Source organism: Macadamia integrifolia, chromosome 12 (genome assembly GCF_013358625.1).
Source record: "Macadamia integrifolia cultivar HAES 741 chromosome 12, SCU_Mint_v3, whole genome shotgun sequence".
NCBI classification, from domain to species: domain Eukaryota; kingdom Viridiplantae; phylum Streptophyta; class Magnoliopsida; order Proteales; family Proteaceae; genus Macadamia; species Macadamia integrifolia.
The window spans coordinates 30355885-30373504 of NC_056568.1; the positions used below are offsets into that span (position 1 = coordinate 30355885).

General features: G+C 39.1%; 1 protein-coding gene across 6 annotated transcripts in view; it reads left to right on the plus strand.

Annotated features, from left to right (window-relative positions):
- Nucleotides 1-659: 659 nt before the first annotated feature.
- Nucleotides 660-17620, plus strand: part of LOC122057383 (probable cellulose synthase A catalytic subunit 8 [UDP-forming]) — a 42653-nt gene continuing 25692 nt past the window's right edge. Inside the window, exons 1-5 of one of the 6 annotated variants that reach the window (XM_042619458.1) lie at nt 670-1032; nt 5984-6101; nt 6257-6453; nt 7900-8166; nt 8449-8794. In XM_042619458.1, coding sequence (XP_042475392.1) covers nt 6302-6453; nt 7900-8166; nt 8449-8794 — 765 coding nt within the window. In that variant the 5' untranslated portion in view covers nt 670-1032; nt 5984-6101; nt 6257-6301. Of the gene's footprint in view, nt 1033-5983; nt 6102-6256; nt 6454-7899; nt 8167-8448; nt 8795-17620 lie in introns of all 6 variants that reach the window. The other 5 variants (XM_042619457.1, XM_042619459.1, XM_042619460.1 and 2 more) reach the window with 5 other exon arrangements.

Below are 17620 nucleotides of genomic sequence, written 5' to 3' on the forward strand. Positions count from 1 at the left end.
ATAGTTGAGGTAAGCTTTCCTGCCTTTGAAAATGGATTCAATGGATGAAATCTCATTTTTTTTTTTGGTAAAAATGAAGGAAATAAAGTTCTTCATGTTCGTGCTTTGGATGGTAGGCCACGCAGGATGAGGAGAAAATATATATTTTTTCTTTTAATTTAATTCCCTGAGTCGGGCACTGAAGGCATCGGGTTTGATCTGTTGAGGCTTGAAGTGGATGAAAAACATAATTTATTTTTTACCATTGGATGTTATTTATCCACGTGTCATGTTATCATGGCTCTATGGACAATCTATGGGCGTTGTCCTGTACGGAGAGGATCCCGACCCCTGTACCCTTGTAGGTAATAGTCTCTCTATTCAAATTTAGGAGGATCCGTGGATCCCCTCCAATGTTTCTCATCTGCCGATGGGACAATCTATAGTGGGAACAAATTCCCAATATATATATATATATATATATATATATTTATATATATATATATATATTTATATATATATATATATATTTATATATATATATAAAATAATACTAATAATAATAATAATAATAATAATAATAATAATAATAATAATAATAATAATAATCCCATTTTCTAAGTTGGAACATGGAAGGAATCAGCGTAGACTCGGTTAAGAAAAGAAGATTGACGGATGAGATCAGCAATAAGTCCTGTCTTAAAAAGGAAAGCGATCATTTCGGTCCAAAGACTCCAAAATCCATCTCCTCAAGTCCATCCATTGTTCATTAACGGTTACAGGCCTAGCAAAGCAAGACAACCAAACCCCTTCAAACCAGAGAATGTTTCCGTTTTTTTCTCCTTCAAGGGTCAAACTTCAAACGTCGGACGATAGACCCCCGAGTCTCGCTCGCTCGCTGGCTTCTCTCCCTGAGACCATGTCATCGTCTTTGCACCACACCGACATTACCCATATTTTCCTTTCTTCGATTTCAAGTCGCAAAAGCGGCCTTCAATGGAAGAACCCTCCTCCAAGAAAACACCTCTTTCCATTCTCCGTGTTTATGATACAGTAAGAAATCCCCAATCATTTCTCATATTCTTACTTCATCTCATCTTTATATTGCTTGGCTTTAACTGTTCATATCGTCATCATATCGTAACTTTGAGTGATAATGTAAATTCGGGTGTTTTTCAAGTTTTAACAAAGTAGAGTTTTCCGTTGCTTTAAAGCAGTGCCTGCAGTCGCCGTTACATGAATTTTAAGAAATGGCTGCAGAACATTGCTTATATTTCTTTCTTTCTCCCTACTTTCATTTTCTCATGCTTTTAGAAACTTTAGTGTTTTCTCTTATGCATTGCAGTCTAGTCTTTTTTGACCTTCTCAAACTTATTTAATGATGGCTAGAGGTTTTTTCTACAGAGTTCCCCCCCCCCTCTCTTTGATAGAGAGTTAGAGACAGAACCAGAGACTTTGTTGAAGAGATAAGACTGTTAGAATTGATGACCACCGATGGAAAAATAAAAAGCCTAGCAATGAGATATTGAGATACTCCAGGCGACAGTAAGATTTCATATTAATCAAGGATCGAAAATCATCACCTAAAGCCTCCACCGAGACACCTTTAAATTCTTTTAGCACCTGAACCCATGATATAACCTGAGGAGATGATCTGACACTGACGTTGTCAGGCATCTTCTTTCATTTTCTATTCCTGAAACCTCATATGAATGAACTCCGGATGGATGAGTTTTGTGGCACAAATTTTTCTGCATGGAAATTTTAATTAGAGAAATGTTGATGGAAGATATGGCAGTCATTGTGGCACATAATGTTGAGGACCATTTAATCTAAAGGGAATTTGGAACCTTTGATTCTTCCACCAAAAAATGCAGACTCCTATCTACAAGTCACGATAGGCTACTTGCAAGGGAGTCATGAAATATCAGAAAATACAGCTGCCCAGTTGACTTCTATATATTACTTGTTTGGTAAAGGAGATTGTTTAGAAGAGTATCAGTTGGATTGTTTAGAAGAGTATCAGTTGGAAACTAAAGATTTCAAGAGAACAAATCAACCCCCATACTAATAATGCCAAACGAATTAATTTACACCAGGAAGAACAAGATCAGCTCATCGTTTTAGTTCCCACCCTCTCTCCCAAGGACTTGAGCCCCCTCCCTATGTCCGACCTCCTCCTGGTGGCTTCCACCACCGGAAACCAACCCTCCCACCGCCCCTACTCTCCCCCGAGCCATTCCCCTGGATGATCTCAACCTCCACCCTACTCCTCTCTCCCCCTCTCCTGACACCCAAAACCTTCCTCCTCCCCCTCCTCTCCTATAGTCTGGAATTCCCTCTTCAGTGTCGCCCGTCTCCCATCCAGAGAAGTTCTCTCCCTCCATTTCATCCCCCTTTCTGTCATTGATAATCCCCTCAAATCTCTTGGCTTCTGAAATATCCAAATGGGGAAACTGCTTGGTTGGATATTTAATTGGAAGCCGCCCCCCCCCCCCCCCCCCCTCATCGTCAAATCTTCCCTCACCAAGTAATGGAGATCTCAAGGATCGATGGCTACTTACTTGTTAGATGCTAAACTAAAAGCTCTCGATGATGTAAGGTGGTTTACAAGAGTAACAACCCCAGTAATAATCCCAGAACTCCAATTAACAAATCACCAAAGCATAGGGAAATCTGGAAATTAGACTGAGAGCACAGTCCAAAATTGGGCAGAATGGAGGGAAGCCTGTGGTTTGCTGTAGAGGCTGAATAGGTGGAGCTGATATGCTGGCTGAAGAGGTACTCACTAAGTCCTCCAAAGAACTGTTGATTCTGTCCGCAGATGAGGGAGATCTGCTGCTTCTTAATCTGGGGGCCAGATTAGGAAACTTTTGAGAGAAAAGTTTCTGAAGCTGCTACAGGCCTCCAAAGTTCAAACCCTCTTGGTCGGGTAGTCCTTTAGGGGCTCTTGACTATCTCCTAAAAGGGTTTCAGCAATAGGTCTCAGATTTGGGAGATCTGAGAAGTTGATCCCAACTTCCAAAACCCTGACAAGGCTGTATCGATTTGGCTTGTTGGGCTGATCTTGGTCTTCCACTGTTCAGGTCTTCAAGGCTTATTTCAAGCTTCAAGTTACACTTAATAATTAATGTAAAACAGAAAATAAGAAAGGGAAAACAGAATCAATGGAGGGGTTGAGAAGGGGGAAGAAGAAGGAGGGGAAGAAGAAGGATATGTTTTGGGCATCTCATCCCTCAGGTTTAGACATCTCACCCTCTCAAGTTTCAGCTATCTCAGCCATGAGTTTAACTCACTTTTTAACTACTTCAAATCCACTTTTCATTATGATCAATGGGCTTTAAATAGCCTTTACATTGCTTGGACACTAAGAAATAATGGGACTATTGGCCTCTCCTCTTCTTAGAGCTTCTTTCCTCCACATTAAGGGACAACTGGATGGTCTTCTAGGACTCCACTTGAGGACAATACTGCAGGGGTTACTGTTCATAGACCTTGGCATTTTGATCCCCAAGAAATACCTCAAGGGTCAAGGGTCTTTAATCTCAAACTGTTGAGCCAAGGAGGTCATCAGTCTGGTTATCTCAACCTTGTCGTTTCCAAACAACACAAGATCATCCACATAGACAATTATGGCCGTGATAGTACCATTACCTTGCCTTGTTAATAAAGCGTGGTTAGCTTGACTCGGGGAATACCCATTCTTCGGGATAACCTAACTAAACCTCTCAAACCAAGCCTTTGAGGAGTTTTCATAGCCATATAGAGCCTTTTTGAGAAGGCATACTTTCCCTATAGTTAAAGGAAACTTGAAGCTTGATGAAGTTTGCATATACACTTATTCATCGAAGCCACCATTGAGGAAAGCATTCTTCACATCCAGTTGATACAATGGCCAGACTCTATTGGCCGCCAATGATAAGGGAACTCTTATCGAATTTTGTTTAGCCATAGGAGCAAATGTCTCCTGATAATTAATCCCATACACCCGACCGTACCCTTTGGCCACCATCCTAGCTTGATACTTGATTGTGTAGACCATCAATATCCAACTGGGAAGATCAACCAGCTTCCAAGTATAGTTCTTCTCAAGTGCCATAATTATCTTAGACGTAGCTTCATGATTTCAATGACATTCTTGGGAGTGGAAGTGGAGGAAAGAGCAACAAAAAGGCAACACCTGTAGGAAAGATAGTATCACAGGCAACAAAATTGGCTATAGGATTAGTGCAAATTTTCTTTCCCTTTTGGATAGCAATGGGAATATCTAACTCAGAAGGAGGAGGAATTTTACCCGACTGAGGAAGGTGGGTCTTAGGATGAAGATCCAAAGAGGACTCTTTCCAGGTTTCCTTCCCTTTCTTTTGTATACCTGTAACTGCTCATTACGAAAACCCCTTGAATGATCAACAACATCAACTTCTTTATGTTTCCCAACATCAAGCAAAAGACCTCTCTACTGTTGGTGCCAGCAATGCACCCAAATTTCCCCTACTTTGCAGGGAGAGCTTTACAGAATGGGCTCAATCTAAATAGTTGGTGTTGTCCAACTTGACAATGGAGATTTGAGTATTGGGGTTCTCATAGGCAATCTGAGTAGGATGGGAACTACTTGAACCACTAGCTGAAGCTTCCATAGGTCCACTGACCTTAGACATAATGTAGAAACATGCTTAGACATGTGGGGATGATATTTAAACCAGTCCACACTTAACCCAAATACACCTTCACAATACTTTGAAAAAAAGCCAACAAGAAGAGAAGAAAACACAGAACTTGAGAAAAACCGACTCAAAATACCCTCTTCAAAGGATAGTATTATCTAATGACAATTTCAAAATATTCATACAGAGTAGTTCACCGATGCTACTCAACTGCGAACATCACACAAAGCATTCAAAATACAAGGAAGAGCAAAAAATACCAATGCTTACGGTACTAGCAGTTAACAAGGAAGTGAATTGTGCTCCAACAACTCCCTTCTTTAATGACCTAGACCATGGGGGGATTGAAGGGTACCCTTGGATGATCCAAATGGACCCTACCTGAACTCCAACAATCCTCAGATGAGTGAGAGAGAGACCCGAAAAAAAATCTGTCCCGCCCTTGTCGATTTGAGCTCCAAATGGCCACAACTTCATGCGGGGTCTTCTCTTTGTGCTCTTATAGTCGTCATCCAAGATCTATCTCATGATTTCTTCAAAATTGTTACATGGTAGCCTCTTCCTTGGAACCCCTTTGTACCTAGGATTCAAAAGAAAGGAAATAGGAATGGGGAACTTGTAGTATGACTCTCAAACCAAAACTGTGGGCTCTGATACCAAGTTGGAAAACTAAAGATTGCAAGAGAACTAGTGCAAAAGTGAGAACATGAGAGTAGGAAGGAGGAGGAGGAGGAGAAGAAAAGGTAAAGAAGAGAAGAGGTAGTTGGCGGTAGAAAGTTGTGGGAGAGAATTGATTTCTCTCTCCTGTATTGATTCACTTAGCCAATAAGAAGAGAAATTACATATCTACCCCCATACTAACATAATGTAGCAAAGGGAGGTAATAAGGTGAAAAAGGAAATGCATGATACAACATAATGTCTTAGTACCCAAAGTGCCCTTATTACATTAACTCTAACAGTATTTGCCAACAAAATTTTACTCTTTATTTTGTTTGTCGATAAGTTATAATCCAATTTTTTTTGTTGAACATTTTTACCATCATAAAGACCCCATGAGAGTGTTTTAATTAGAAATATTCCTTTACAATATTTGTTATCTCTATTCTTGTATTGTATGCAACTATAAATTTCGTGCAAAATGTTCGAATCTGATTAGTCAAAAATCAAGATTGAGTCTTCAGTCATACATATGTGGAAGTTATGTGCATATAAGCAGTAGAAAATCAACTAAACATTGGTTGATTAGTCATTGTAGCCTGAACCTGTTGCGAAAGATCAATGATATGTTGCTAGGATGCTAACTAAGTTCACTTATTGGCTATTGATATGTTTCTTTAGCTGTTGCTTTAGGTGGGACACACTCTTATGGAAGCATGTGGACTCTAGCATAATTAATTGAACAATGCCTCTGAATCTCTTACATGGGCACTGGTGAAGTGTGAAATCAAGGAGGCAGGTATTCTGTCCATGATGTATAGTCCACTGTTGCTTGTTTTTACTCCCTCCCCCAACCTCCCCCACAAAAAAAAAAGGAGATAGAAAAGGAAAAAGGATCTATCTTTATTATTATTATTTTTTTTGGTGTCTAATTTGTTTCATTGATATATGTAGGCCCTGTACAGATTTTGGTCAGGGTTTCCTTAACCACCATTTGTCATGAGTTTCAAATCTGTTATTTGGAAGGAAAGGCTTAGTCAGTGGAATCTGGCAAGGGAAAATCTTTTATGCAGAAGCAGAAACACAAATGTGTTACCTAATGCAAACGAGCATGCTCCTCCGGAAGAGGAGAAACTGCTCCAGATGGAAATGTATGATGATTTCTTTGGAAGTTTTGCTCATAATACATGTTTGCCAAAACTAGGAATGATCCAAGTTGATTGATTTACATATTTGTTGCTTTTAGTGTAACCAGCTTTGTTCACCATGGCATCGTGGTTTTGCATTTTAGGGTGTTATTTGCATACCAAGTGATACGATTGTAGTTTATAATAAAAATTCTAGTGGTGTTCAATTACATGTGTTGCATTCAAGAGTGTCTATAATGAAGCTCTCAAACTGTTCAAGAGGTTTCAGGGTTCATTACTAGTGTTTCTATTGTAATTAAATGAAAGTGTCCCTACCTTTGTGCCATACTTTTGCTCTATGCATTTGTCTCAATTGAGTTGGGTTATCATTTGCATTTTGCTGCTCCTTAGTTCCTGCAACCAATGGAGTTCTTCCTTGTTCCCAAATTATGTTCTCGGAAGTTGTCAAAATACATTGGCAACAAGTCAGTGCATCCTCTTGGCACCAGCCACAACAGCAGCAGCAGCAACAACAACAACAACAAACTCAGCCTTATCCCTACTTAATGCTGTTGGCTACATGGATCCATAAAAAAAGAAAACAAGAAGAAAAATTTTATTTTATTTGGGGGAAAAAAATTATCTTATGGTTTTTCTTCCATATACCCTAATATACTTTGTTAGGATAAGGCTGAGTTTGTTATTGATACCCTAATATCCATTCTCTCTTGCTGACTTTGATAAGATTGGAACTGCTGTACAGTTCAGATTCACTTGGCCCATGTTGGAATGCTCAGGAAGATGTAGATGAATCATCTACATCTTCCATTCGTGAGGGAGTGGATTTGAGTGGGTATGTCCTTTGCCGGTAAATTTCTCTGTGATGTTGTAGGCAAGCTAGCAATTGATGCTGCTATTAACATCATCTGGATAGAGCACAATCTCAGAAAATGGTCCTTCAACTCCAGATCCTTTCAGCAAATCTGGGACTCCATCTCCTTTGTTTTCAAGAGCAAGCTTGCTTTGGATTCCTCTAATTGTGTAGATTCCCCAAGGAAGAAACATATTGTTGTCTCCTGGGGTCTGTCCCTCTCCCTACTACAGCCTTCTTCCTCTCCCTGAGGAATGGGCTTCGTTTGTATGTAATTTTTCTCCTTTCTTCCTCTTTTTGGGGCCCCTTGATGAGGAAATATTTTAGCTGAGACATGCACATTGCACATGGATTACTCTGTCCTACTTTTGTGTTTGAACTATCTGTGTTGGGTGTTCTACAACAGAAATTACTGTCATTGGTTTAATTTACTTGAGTTCCTGTAATGAAATTGGGTGAAGAATGATCTTGCAATTGATTTTGTATAGTCTCTTCTTACTTCCAGTGAATACCTGTTATATGCTTTTCAATAATTTTTACTTCTTCTGAAGTTCTATGATCTCATGATCCTTGACCATTTTCTTCTTCTTTTAATGTAGGGATAGTGAGCTTCGACAACCTCTTTCAAGAAAGATACCGATGTCCGCTTCAATGATCAATCCATATAGGGTTATTATCCTCTTCCGCCTAGTAATCTTGGCCTTTTTCCTCCGGTACCGATTGACCCATCCTGTCAAGAATGCACATGGGCTTTGGTTAGCTTCCGTCCTTTGTGAGGTGTGGTTTGCCTTATTTTGGATAATAGACCAGCTTCCTAAGTTGCTTCCTGTGAACAGACGAACATATCCTGAACGCTTATGCTTAAGGTGAAGTAATTTGTTTAAAGCAGCCTACCTGTACTGTCTCAGAAACATGTTGCATATGTAGGTGAGCTGGGTCACACCCATTATTGTGTTTGATTAGTCTGCTGACGGAATGTTGGAAACCAAAATAATTCTGATCGGGTATTCTATGATTTTTCAAAAGAATGCAGAAGACCTGGTTGTTACATGTCTTTCTAATTGGTCAATGTTGTATATAGCCTTATCGATCTGTCGCAATTTTCTGTGGATCCATTCAGGTGAACTTCATTATACTTATTATTTCAGGTACAACAAACCAGGGAAGCCATCTGAGCTTCCTTGCATTGATATCTTTGTTGGCACTGCTGACCCGCTGAAGGAGCCACCTCTTGTCACAGCAAACACTATCCTTTCCATTCTTTCTGTAGACTACCCGGCTGAAAAAGTTTCATGCTATGTTTCTGATGATGGAGCAGCTTTGGTAACACTTGAAACTCTATTGGAAACCTGTGAATTTGCAAAAAAGTGGGTACCATTTAGCAAGAAGTTCAGTATCGAGCCTCGGTCTCCGGAGTGTTACTTCTCACAAAAGGTTGATCGCTTGAAATTTAACACATTCCCAACTTTTTTCAAGGAACGAAGGCTAATGAAGGTGCTACTTCTCTTCCCTGTTTGTGTTACACAAACTTTAAAATCATTTATTGTTCTGCTAATTGGTTTATCCAAACTTCTTGAAAGTAATTGTATAAGCTATTAACTTGTTTGATAAGATATTGAGAAGACTGGTTTTCTACTCCTGGTTTCTGTTTGTCAGGGTAGCAGTTCAGACGCTAGAGAGCATACTAGTTCTTATACCTTTCAGTTGTGATGGAGATGGGTTACAGATATCCTTGGACATTCATATATTAGAAATGAACAGGGAAACAACTGAATAGTGTGTAGTCTCAAATGAAAATTAAGTCATGGGTCTTGAAATAGGAAACTTTTGGTGGTTTGCGTGGAATGGTTCACTATCAGCTGATTTCTAAATGAAACTCACTTGAAGTTTCAAATCCAGCTGTTCCGGTTGGTATGAAACTCCACGTGACAAGAGGATAGAAGAAGATAAGAAAAGAAAAGAAATAAGGAAGAAGAGAGGAAGAACTGGTTACATGAGAAATTGGAAGATGGATACTCCGATTATATCCCACATACTGTATTTGTTGAAATATGTACTTAAAGGGTGCCATAGGGGCATTCTCGCCTTTTCCCCCTCCACCGAATCTAATTAATGAGCGTCGGTTGGTGAGGGGGATTATACACTTATACATACTTATAATTTTGATTCTCCTCTACTTATTATAAATAAAGGCTTGTGGGAGGGTCTCATTGATCATTCGAGTATTCTACCCTATATTTTCTGTTAACATGGTATCAAAGGCTCCAAATCTGATCTAGGTTTTCAGTCTCCCTCTTCTCTTCCCTTCCTCTATCACGAGCCCTCATCAACCTCTTCTTCCACCGTCTTCTCTTCTTTTGTCTCTCTAAATCCTTCACAGAGAAACACTAATTAGGTGATTCTTATGAATCTAGTTGCTGCCCTATATTCTAACAAATCTCCTCTTGAAGATCAAGTATTGCACATGGAAGCACCCATAATTGCTTGCAAGATTGAAGGCCATCTACCCATCTGCAATTTTTCAGAATCAAGGTTTTTCTCCAAATCCTTGACTCCATTGATTTTTGCTTTTCCCCTTCCAGTTCAAGCTGATTTTTGGAGGAGCTTCTCCTCGCCCCTAAAGAGGAGTTCGACCTTACTTGTGGCCATATCTACCAAGGTTTATGGGTGATCTATGCTTTCTCTAACTCTTTAGGGTTTTGGGAGAAAACCCTAATTGGTCGATCTCACCAGTCTCTTATCAAAAGAAGTTAAATGCCACTTTGAAGATTATTCAGGTATCTCGTTTAGTGGTCTCTATGCATCGGTCGTCTCCTGTCCTTGGATTATTGACTTTGCTTCCATTGATCATATGGCTGGTTCTTCCAGCCTGTTTCACCATTATTGTCCCACTTTAGGCAAAGATAAAGTTCTGATAGTAGATGGCTCCCTCTGCTCTGTCTTTGGAAAGGCTTCTATTCAGTGTTCTTATTATTTTATCCTTAGTTTTACATATCCCTAATTTACTATTAACCTGGTATCCATTAGTAGTCTTACTGGGATTTGAATTGCAAAGTAACATTTTTTTCCTTCCCACAGTGTTTTTCAGGATCGGGTAATAGGGGAGACGATTGAATGTGGTATGGTGCAATGTGGTCTCCAGTTGCTTGATGATGGTAGTCATTCTCCAACTGCAATCCCTCCTACACTTTATTAAATTCACTCTGTTTCATTTGATCTGCACCAATGGTATTGTTGCTTAGGACAATCCCCACTTGGGACTTTATCTTGTTTATTTCCTTAATTAGTCAAATAATGTAATAGGGATGACTTCTTTTGTGAAGCTTGTATTCTGGCTAAATAGACTCGTCCCAGTTTTTTCCCTTTAAATAGAACTTTATCTCTTTTCTGTTAGTTTATTCTGATGTGTGGGGTTTCGATTGTTGGACATCTATTTCTGGTCAACGATGGTTTGTGACCTTCATCGATTACCACTCTCGAACTACTTGGGTGTATATGACGCAGCACAAAAGTAAACTATTCCGTTATTTTCAACAGTTCTATAAAATGATTTAGACTCAGTTCAATGCCACTCTGAAGATTATTCGTAGCGACAATGGCAAGGAGTACATGGAGGGTCAGTTCTAGCAGTACCTTGCTGACAATGGGATCATTAGACAAGCTGTGTTGGTACCCCAGCTCAGAATGGGGTGGCCGAGCGTAAGAAGTGCACTTGTTGAAAATTGCTAGAGCTATGATGTTTTCCTGGTATGTTCTATCTTACTATTGGAGTGATGTTGTCCTCATTGCTGCTTACCTGTTCAATTACATATACACTCATGTTTTGGATTCCTGGACTCCCGTTGATGTTCTTTAATAGAGTTCATCCTTTCTGGTTCTTCCACAAATTTATGGCTATACTTGTAATGCTCGAGACCATCACTCTCTCGGGAAATTGGAATACCAAAGCCTTAAATGTATCTTTCTAGGTTACTCTCCAACACAAAAGGGATACAAATGTTACGAACCCTACTATGCGTACTATGGGACTATAGATGTGTTTCATGAATCCGTTGGCTACTACTCGCCACTTCTTTAGGGGAGTCTGGTATTGGTAATGAAGATGTGACTCTGCTTGCTCCACTAGTGTATCCACCAACCTCTTATAGTCCCCTTGTTCAGGAGGAGAGTGTTATAAATATGAATACTATTCCAACTCAGGGTGAGATTTCTCCAGTTCAGAAGACCATTGCCGAATTTCAAAAGTAGATTGATGATTTAAACCTTCAGGTCTATTGTAGGGGCTAAACAAGAAATAAGCAACTTCAGACCACCACCACCACAACACCTTTGCACACCACATTGCCAACCTTGTATCCTGAGCCTAACACTTCATCAAGTTTAATTTATTCTTCTGAGAAACCTATTGCTCTTAGGAAAGGCACTTGGACTTGTACCCAACGTCCCATGTCCCATGTTGTTTTTTATTTTTCCCTTTCTACTTTCTATCATGCTTTTGTGTCTTCTCTTTCTTTTGTTTGTATTCACCTCAATTGGCAAGAAGATTATGCAGATGAAAAATGGAAGGCAACAATGGTGGAGGAAATGGATGCCCTGAAGAAGAATGCTTCATAGGAAATTGTACTTCTTTCTCACTGGAAAAGACCAGTTTGTTGTTAGTGGGTATTTGTGGTTAAACAGAAATTAGAAGGCACAATGGATAGGTATGAAGCAAGACTTGTGGCTAAAGGGTTCACTCAGATATTTGGGATTGACTACCATGAGGCATTTTCTTTAGTTGCCAAACTAACCACTGTAAGGGTGTTACTCTCATGTGCTGTAAAGTTGGGATGAGATCTTCAACAACTTGATTTGAAGAATGTTTTTCTCCATAGAGAGCTCGTTGAGGAAGTCTATATGGATATTACACCACGTTAATTATTGATGGAGCTCAGGGCAGGGGGTCTGCAAATTGAAGCGTGCCCTTTATTGGTTGAAGCAATCACCTAGACCATGGTTTGGGAGATTACACAAGGCAATGAATTCTGTGGGTATAAGCAGAGCAATGCCGACCACAAAATGTTCATAAAAAGATCTGGTAATAAAGATCACGACGCTTATTGTCTATGTGGATGACATCATGGTGATAGAAAATGATAGTGCTGAGATTGGTTGTCTAAAGAGTTTTCTTGGCCGTTAGTTGAAATGAAGGATTTTGAAAAACTAAGGTACTTTCTTGGGAGTAAAGTTGCTTGGTCATCAAAAGGCATTTTTCTCTCCCAAAGGAATTATATCCTCGATCTGTTGTCTGAGATTGGATTGTTGGGCTGTAATCCTTCTCATATTCCTACGAAAGCTAGTACACAACTCAAGGAAAATGAGGGTGAACCGATTGACTGAGGGTGTTATCAGCGGTTGGTAGGCAAACTGATCTATCTCATCTATATATGGAGGTTGTTTTGTGGCAATACTTGAAGTCACCTCCAAGAAAAGGGATCCTTTTATCTCCTCATGACCACTTCAGAGTTGAGGCCTATACAGATGCTGATTGGGTTGGATCTCCTGACAGAAAATCCATCTTAGGTTATTGTACCTTTGTGGGTGGGAACCTTGTCACTTTTTGCAATAAGAAGCAAAATGTGATGCTAGATCCAGTACTGAAGCAGAATTTTGTGCCATGGCACAAGGGATTGTAGTGCGCAACTTACTAGAAGATCTTGGTATTCCTATTTGTCTCCCCATGATGCTATGTTGTGATAAAAAAGCTGCTATCAGCATTTCCCACAACCTAGTACACCATGATTGTACCAAGACATGGAGATTAACAGACACTTCATTAAGGAAAAGTTAGATATTGAGATAATTTGTGTTCATTTTGTGAAGTCTGGTGATCAACTAGTTGATGTGTTTACGAAGGGACTAGGAGGAAAGTTGTTTCATCCTTGTTTAGATAAGTTGGACATATGTAATATCTATGCTCCAACTTGAGGGGGAATGTTGAAATATGTACTTAAAGGGTGCAGTAGGAGCAATTATGCCTTTTCCCCCCTCCACTGACTTTAATAAATGAGAATTAATTGGGGGGGGCATACTCATGGATTAAAGTATTAGTATCAGTCGGTTAAATTTAAGATACATATCGAAGGTTATCGTATCGCATCGGAGATACGCTAAAGATACACACATAAATGGACATGATACACATTTTTATACACTTTGCCATAAAAAAAAAAAAAAAAAAAAAAAAAAAAAAAAAAAAAAACATATATCATGCATAAACACTAAAGTGGAGAACACTATACTGAGAGACTAGTGTATTCAATTGAAATTGTTCAAAAGGATGAGGTTTCTTACATGCACTTTAAGTCTTTGTCCACTTTCGAAGAAATTTTAAAATCTATGATTACATTGATACAATATTTCATGTTTGATGCAATGTTTTAGTTTGTTTTACCTAAATCTACTCAAACATAGCAAAAAAAGAAGTAAACAAACTTAATTGTTTGATCTTGCCATCCAACTTCTTGTAAAAAATAGTACTAGAACACTGCAAAAGGGATGGCAGTAATTTGATCATTTATACTGATGTTGTGGATGTAGGCTACTTGTAAAATTGTTCCACATGCTCACAGGGCCAGGATCACATCAAACTTAATTGTTTGATTTTGCCATCCAGCTGAAGTTGAAGTGTTTCCTAGGAAGGTACCATATGTACAACAAAAGAGAGATCATACCATTGGAGGTTGCATCTCAAAATATCTTACTTTGATAACGACATACAATAGTCAGGTAAAGTTAATGGCAGAAATGCTAGGAAAGACGATGGTAAAAAACATAATAGACATGCTGTAAACTTAATGGTTGGTCAAGTAATAGAGATGCTTCCCACACTTGCTCTTAGTCTAATGTAAGATTGGTTCACAAGTGATCCAATCTCAGGCAGGATCTTTACTAAATTCAATAAAAATCAAATTCAGGGACTGATAGAATGAATAAAACAGAAAATAGAGAATGAAGGGAAGAATGGGGGTAGGGGAATAGGTTGGGTCGAGTATCTCACTCTTCCCTAAGGCATCTCACCCAAGTTGTCTCTCATAGTTTTTTTTTTTTTCATTCAATCAAACTCGTGTTCAATGTTGTAGCCCATTACAAACTTAAATAGAAGACTCAAAACTGACTCTAATGCTAAAAAAAAAAAAGGCCTAATCCAATTCTTAACTAATTGGGAAACCTAAACTGACTAGGAAACTGGAAAACAAAGGAAATAGACTCAAAACAAGACTCTAACTAGACTAATGAATTAAATCCTGTTTTCCTACTTTACCCATATATTAGGCCTATTAAAGTGGTACAATACAAAGAAAACCCATGGGATCAAAGACCCAACACATAAATAACTCAATCCAAGACTTATTTGCAGTAAAATAAGCCCATTAAGTGACTTATCTGCATCATAGTCCCTGACTAGACAATTCCCATATATGCTCTATGCATCTTATGAATCACACGACAAACTTAGCCACTTGAGCAATCATGACATGAGATACAACGTTCTATTTTGTGGAAGGATCAACGCATTTGGCTTGTTGCAAAGATAAAAACAACATTAGATGGAAATGATGACAATAGTTGTTGTGATGATTCTTATATAAATTAAGAACTAAATGGAATGGAGAAATCAAATAGAAGACACTTATTTGGTTGTAAGGTTTTTGCAGTTGTGAACTGGAGGAGGTAATTAACATGCGGATGCCATAATTCATGACAAGGAGGATATTAAACAATGGTAAATCAAGATTTTGAAATTTGTCGGGTAAGTGTAGTTGTGCTTTAAATTTTGGAAAATTAAGTATTGCCAAGGAGAAGAACAAGCGCTGTTATAAAAGTGAAATGGGTTTTGTAGATACGTATCTTAAGTATCGGTTGCGTATCGGTGATTATCGATGAGTATTTGGTTCGATATGAACCAATACACATAATTCAATTGTTTAGGGCTCAATTGTACGTATCGAGAGTATCGGTGCTATCGATGAGTATCGGAGAGTATTGGAGCATATCGGTAGATACGGTATGATCTACTTCAATACTCCTCGAGTATAAAAAAAAAAAAAAAAAAATGTATTGTATCGATGCTGACCAATACCGATATGTATCAGTCGATACAGTATGATATTCACTGATATTTTTAACCATGTTGACTGCTCCAACTTTCTTCAACCCATCAGTTTGGCTTTTGTTTGCCTCCCTAAAGAGGGAGGGGGCTTGGGTCTGGGAAGAATCAAGGATGTCAACTCTCAATGATCCTTAAGCTTATCTGAAAGCTTGCTACTAAAAAGAAAAACATTTGCGTTGACTGGGTTTATTCTAGGCCTCCCCGAAATAATTTTATTTGGAGTCGTGGACCGCCCCTATCCCTTTAGATGCTTCTTAGATTTCGAGAACGATTTTGAAGCTCAAATGCTTGGTCTTTAGGATTCTCATCCACTTTGTTGGTGACTGATCCAGATATTCCTCAAATCTTTGATAAGCTGTCTATGGTCTCAGATATCTTTCTCCCCTTTGGCTGGGTTAATTCCTTGCCTCCCTCCTAACTCTCCATCTAGGATGCCCTGCCAACCATTTCCAGAAGGCCCCATGGAAGTGATGATCTTATAGTTTGGTTTGCTTTTCCTCTGGCCAGTTCTGCCTTAGGTCTGCTTGGAACCTTATGTTGGCTTGGGCTCCCTTGATTCGTTGGTGCAAGATTATCTAGTTAAAAAAGCACATCCCTTGCCATGGCTTTTTGTCGGGGGAGCCCTGACCCGGTTCCTTCCCACTTGGGCTTTTCTCATTCAAAGACAAATTCGTGTTCCCCCTATTGGAGTTTATGTAATAGGGGTACTTTAGGAACTGTCTTTATAATTTTTTTTTGGATGATTAAATGAATTCATTGCCAAGAGGAAAAAAACAAATACAATAGGTTTGTGGCCAAAAAGGGGCAAACCCTCAGGGGGGGAGGGGGACAGAATGGGAAAAATCCTACAACCAAAGGCAGCTAGCCAGAAAAAAATGACCTTTTTTTCTCTTTTACCTCCCTAGGGAGGCCTGTGTAATTTCCTAACTTATTAGTGTGACCCTAATATAGGTGGAAAGAGCAAAATGCTCTCCCATGATTTTCCTTCTTTTATCTCTTTCTTCTCTCGACTTCTCTCCCTCTTCTTCGTTCCTCCCTTCTCTTCATCTTCCTCATCTCTAACCCTAATAACTCTAACTTCCAACTTGTTATAAGAGGACAAAGGGGTTTGAGAGTCAACCAAGGTTTCTCCTACTAATTTAAGTCTTTTGGAATCCTAGAAATAAAAAGGGTCCAATAGAGGCTATATATTATGTAAAGAGATTAAAAAAAAAGACTTGATGGTGTTTTATATACAAGTTGAAGGCACTTGGAGTGTTGTTGAAGGTCTACAAGGGCCGTTTGAAGGCCATACAGAGAAGAGATGCCAATCCCAGAATTACCGCCAGCCCTGGGATCGACCTCTCATTTCTCTCTCCTCAAATATCGGTTGAGGGTGGGACTGGGCTGGATAGAGTAGCCCAAGGGCCCCTTCATACCCCTCTAAGCTTTAGTATGTATCTTGGAGAGTTGTTGGAACACAACTCATTCTCCTCCTTGCTGCTAGGTATCGCTATTTTCCTCTCTTTGAGTTGTTTGGTTTGTAATAGGTAGCACTATATGATTTGGTTGCTTGTGATGGATGTTACTTGACTCTATGATATTTGTTTATGCTATTGGGATGAAGCTCTATGGTTAGAAGCGAGTTTTATTGATGTTCCATCAAGATTTCATGGTTTATTAGCTTGTTGGATACTTTTTTTTTCTCGTTCTGAAAAGAAGATATTTGGGACTTGTGTTTCCCCTTTGGTTTGGATCTCCATTTTTGTTATTTTAGGAGTATCCTTACGTCATGTCTGATCTCACAAAACCTATGGAAGCTACATCGGGTGGGTCGAGTAGTACTAACCCCAGTTCAATTGTCTTTGATAATCCCAATACTCGAATTTCTCTTGTGAAGTGGGATATTACCAACTATTTGGATTGGTCACAATTTGTGAAGTTATCCCTGTGGAGTAGAGGGAAGTTAGGAGACATTATTAGGGCTATGAAGGCTCCCAGTGCCACTGATCCAAGTTACCAGAAATGAGAACTGCGAACTTTACTGTTATGACTTACTGATAGATCGACAATCACTTAATACGTTCGTATCGCTGGGAAAGTAAAAGGGTCAACTGGTCAGGTTTTACTACAATTACTTGAAATGCGCTTGGATAACATCCTTTTTCGATATATATATATATATATAT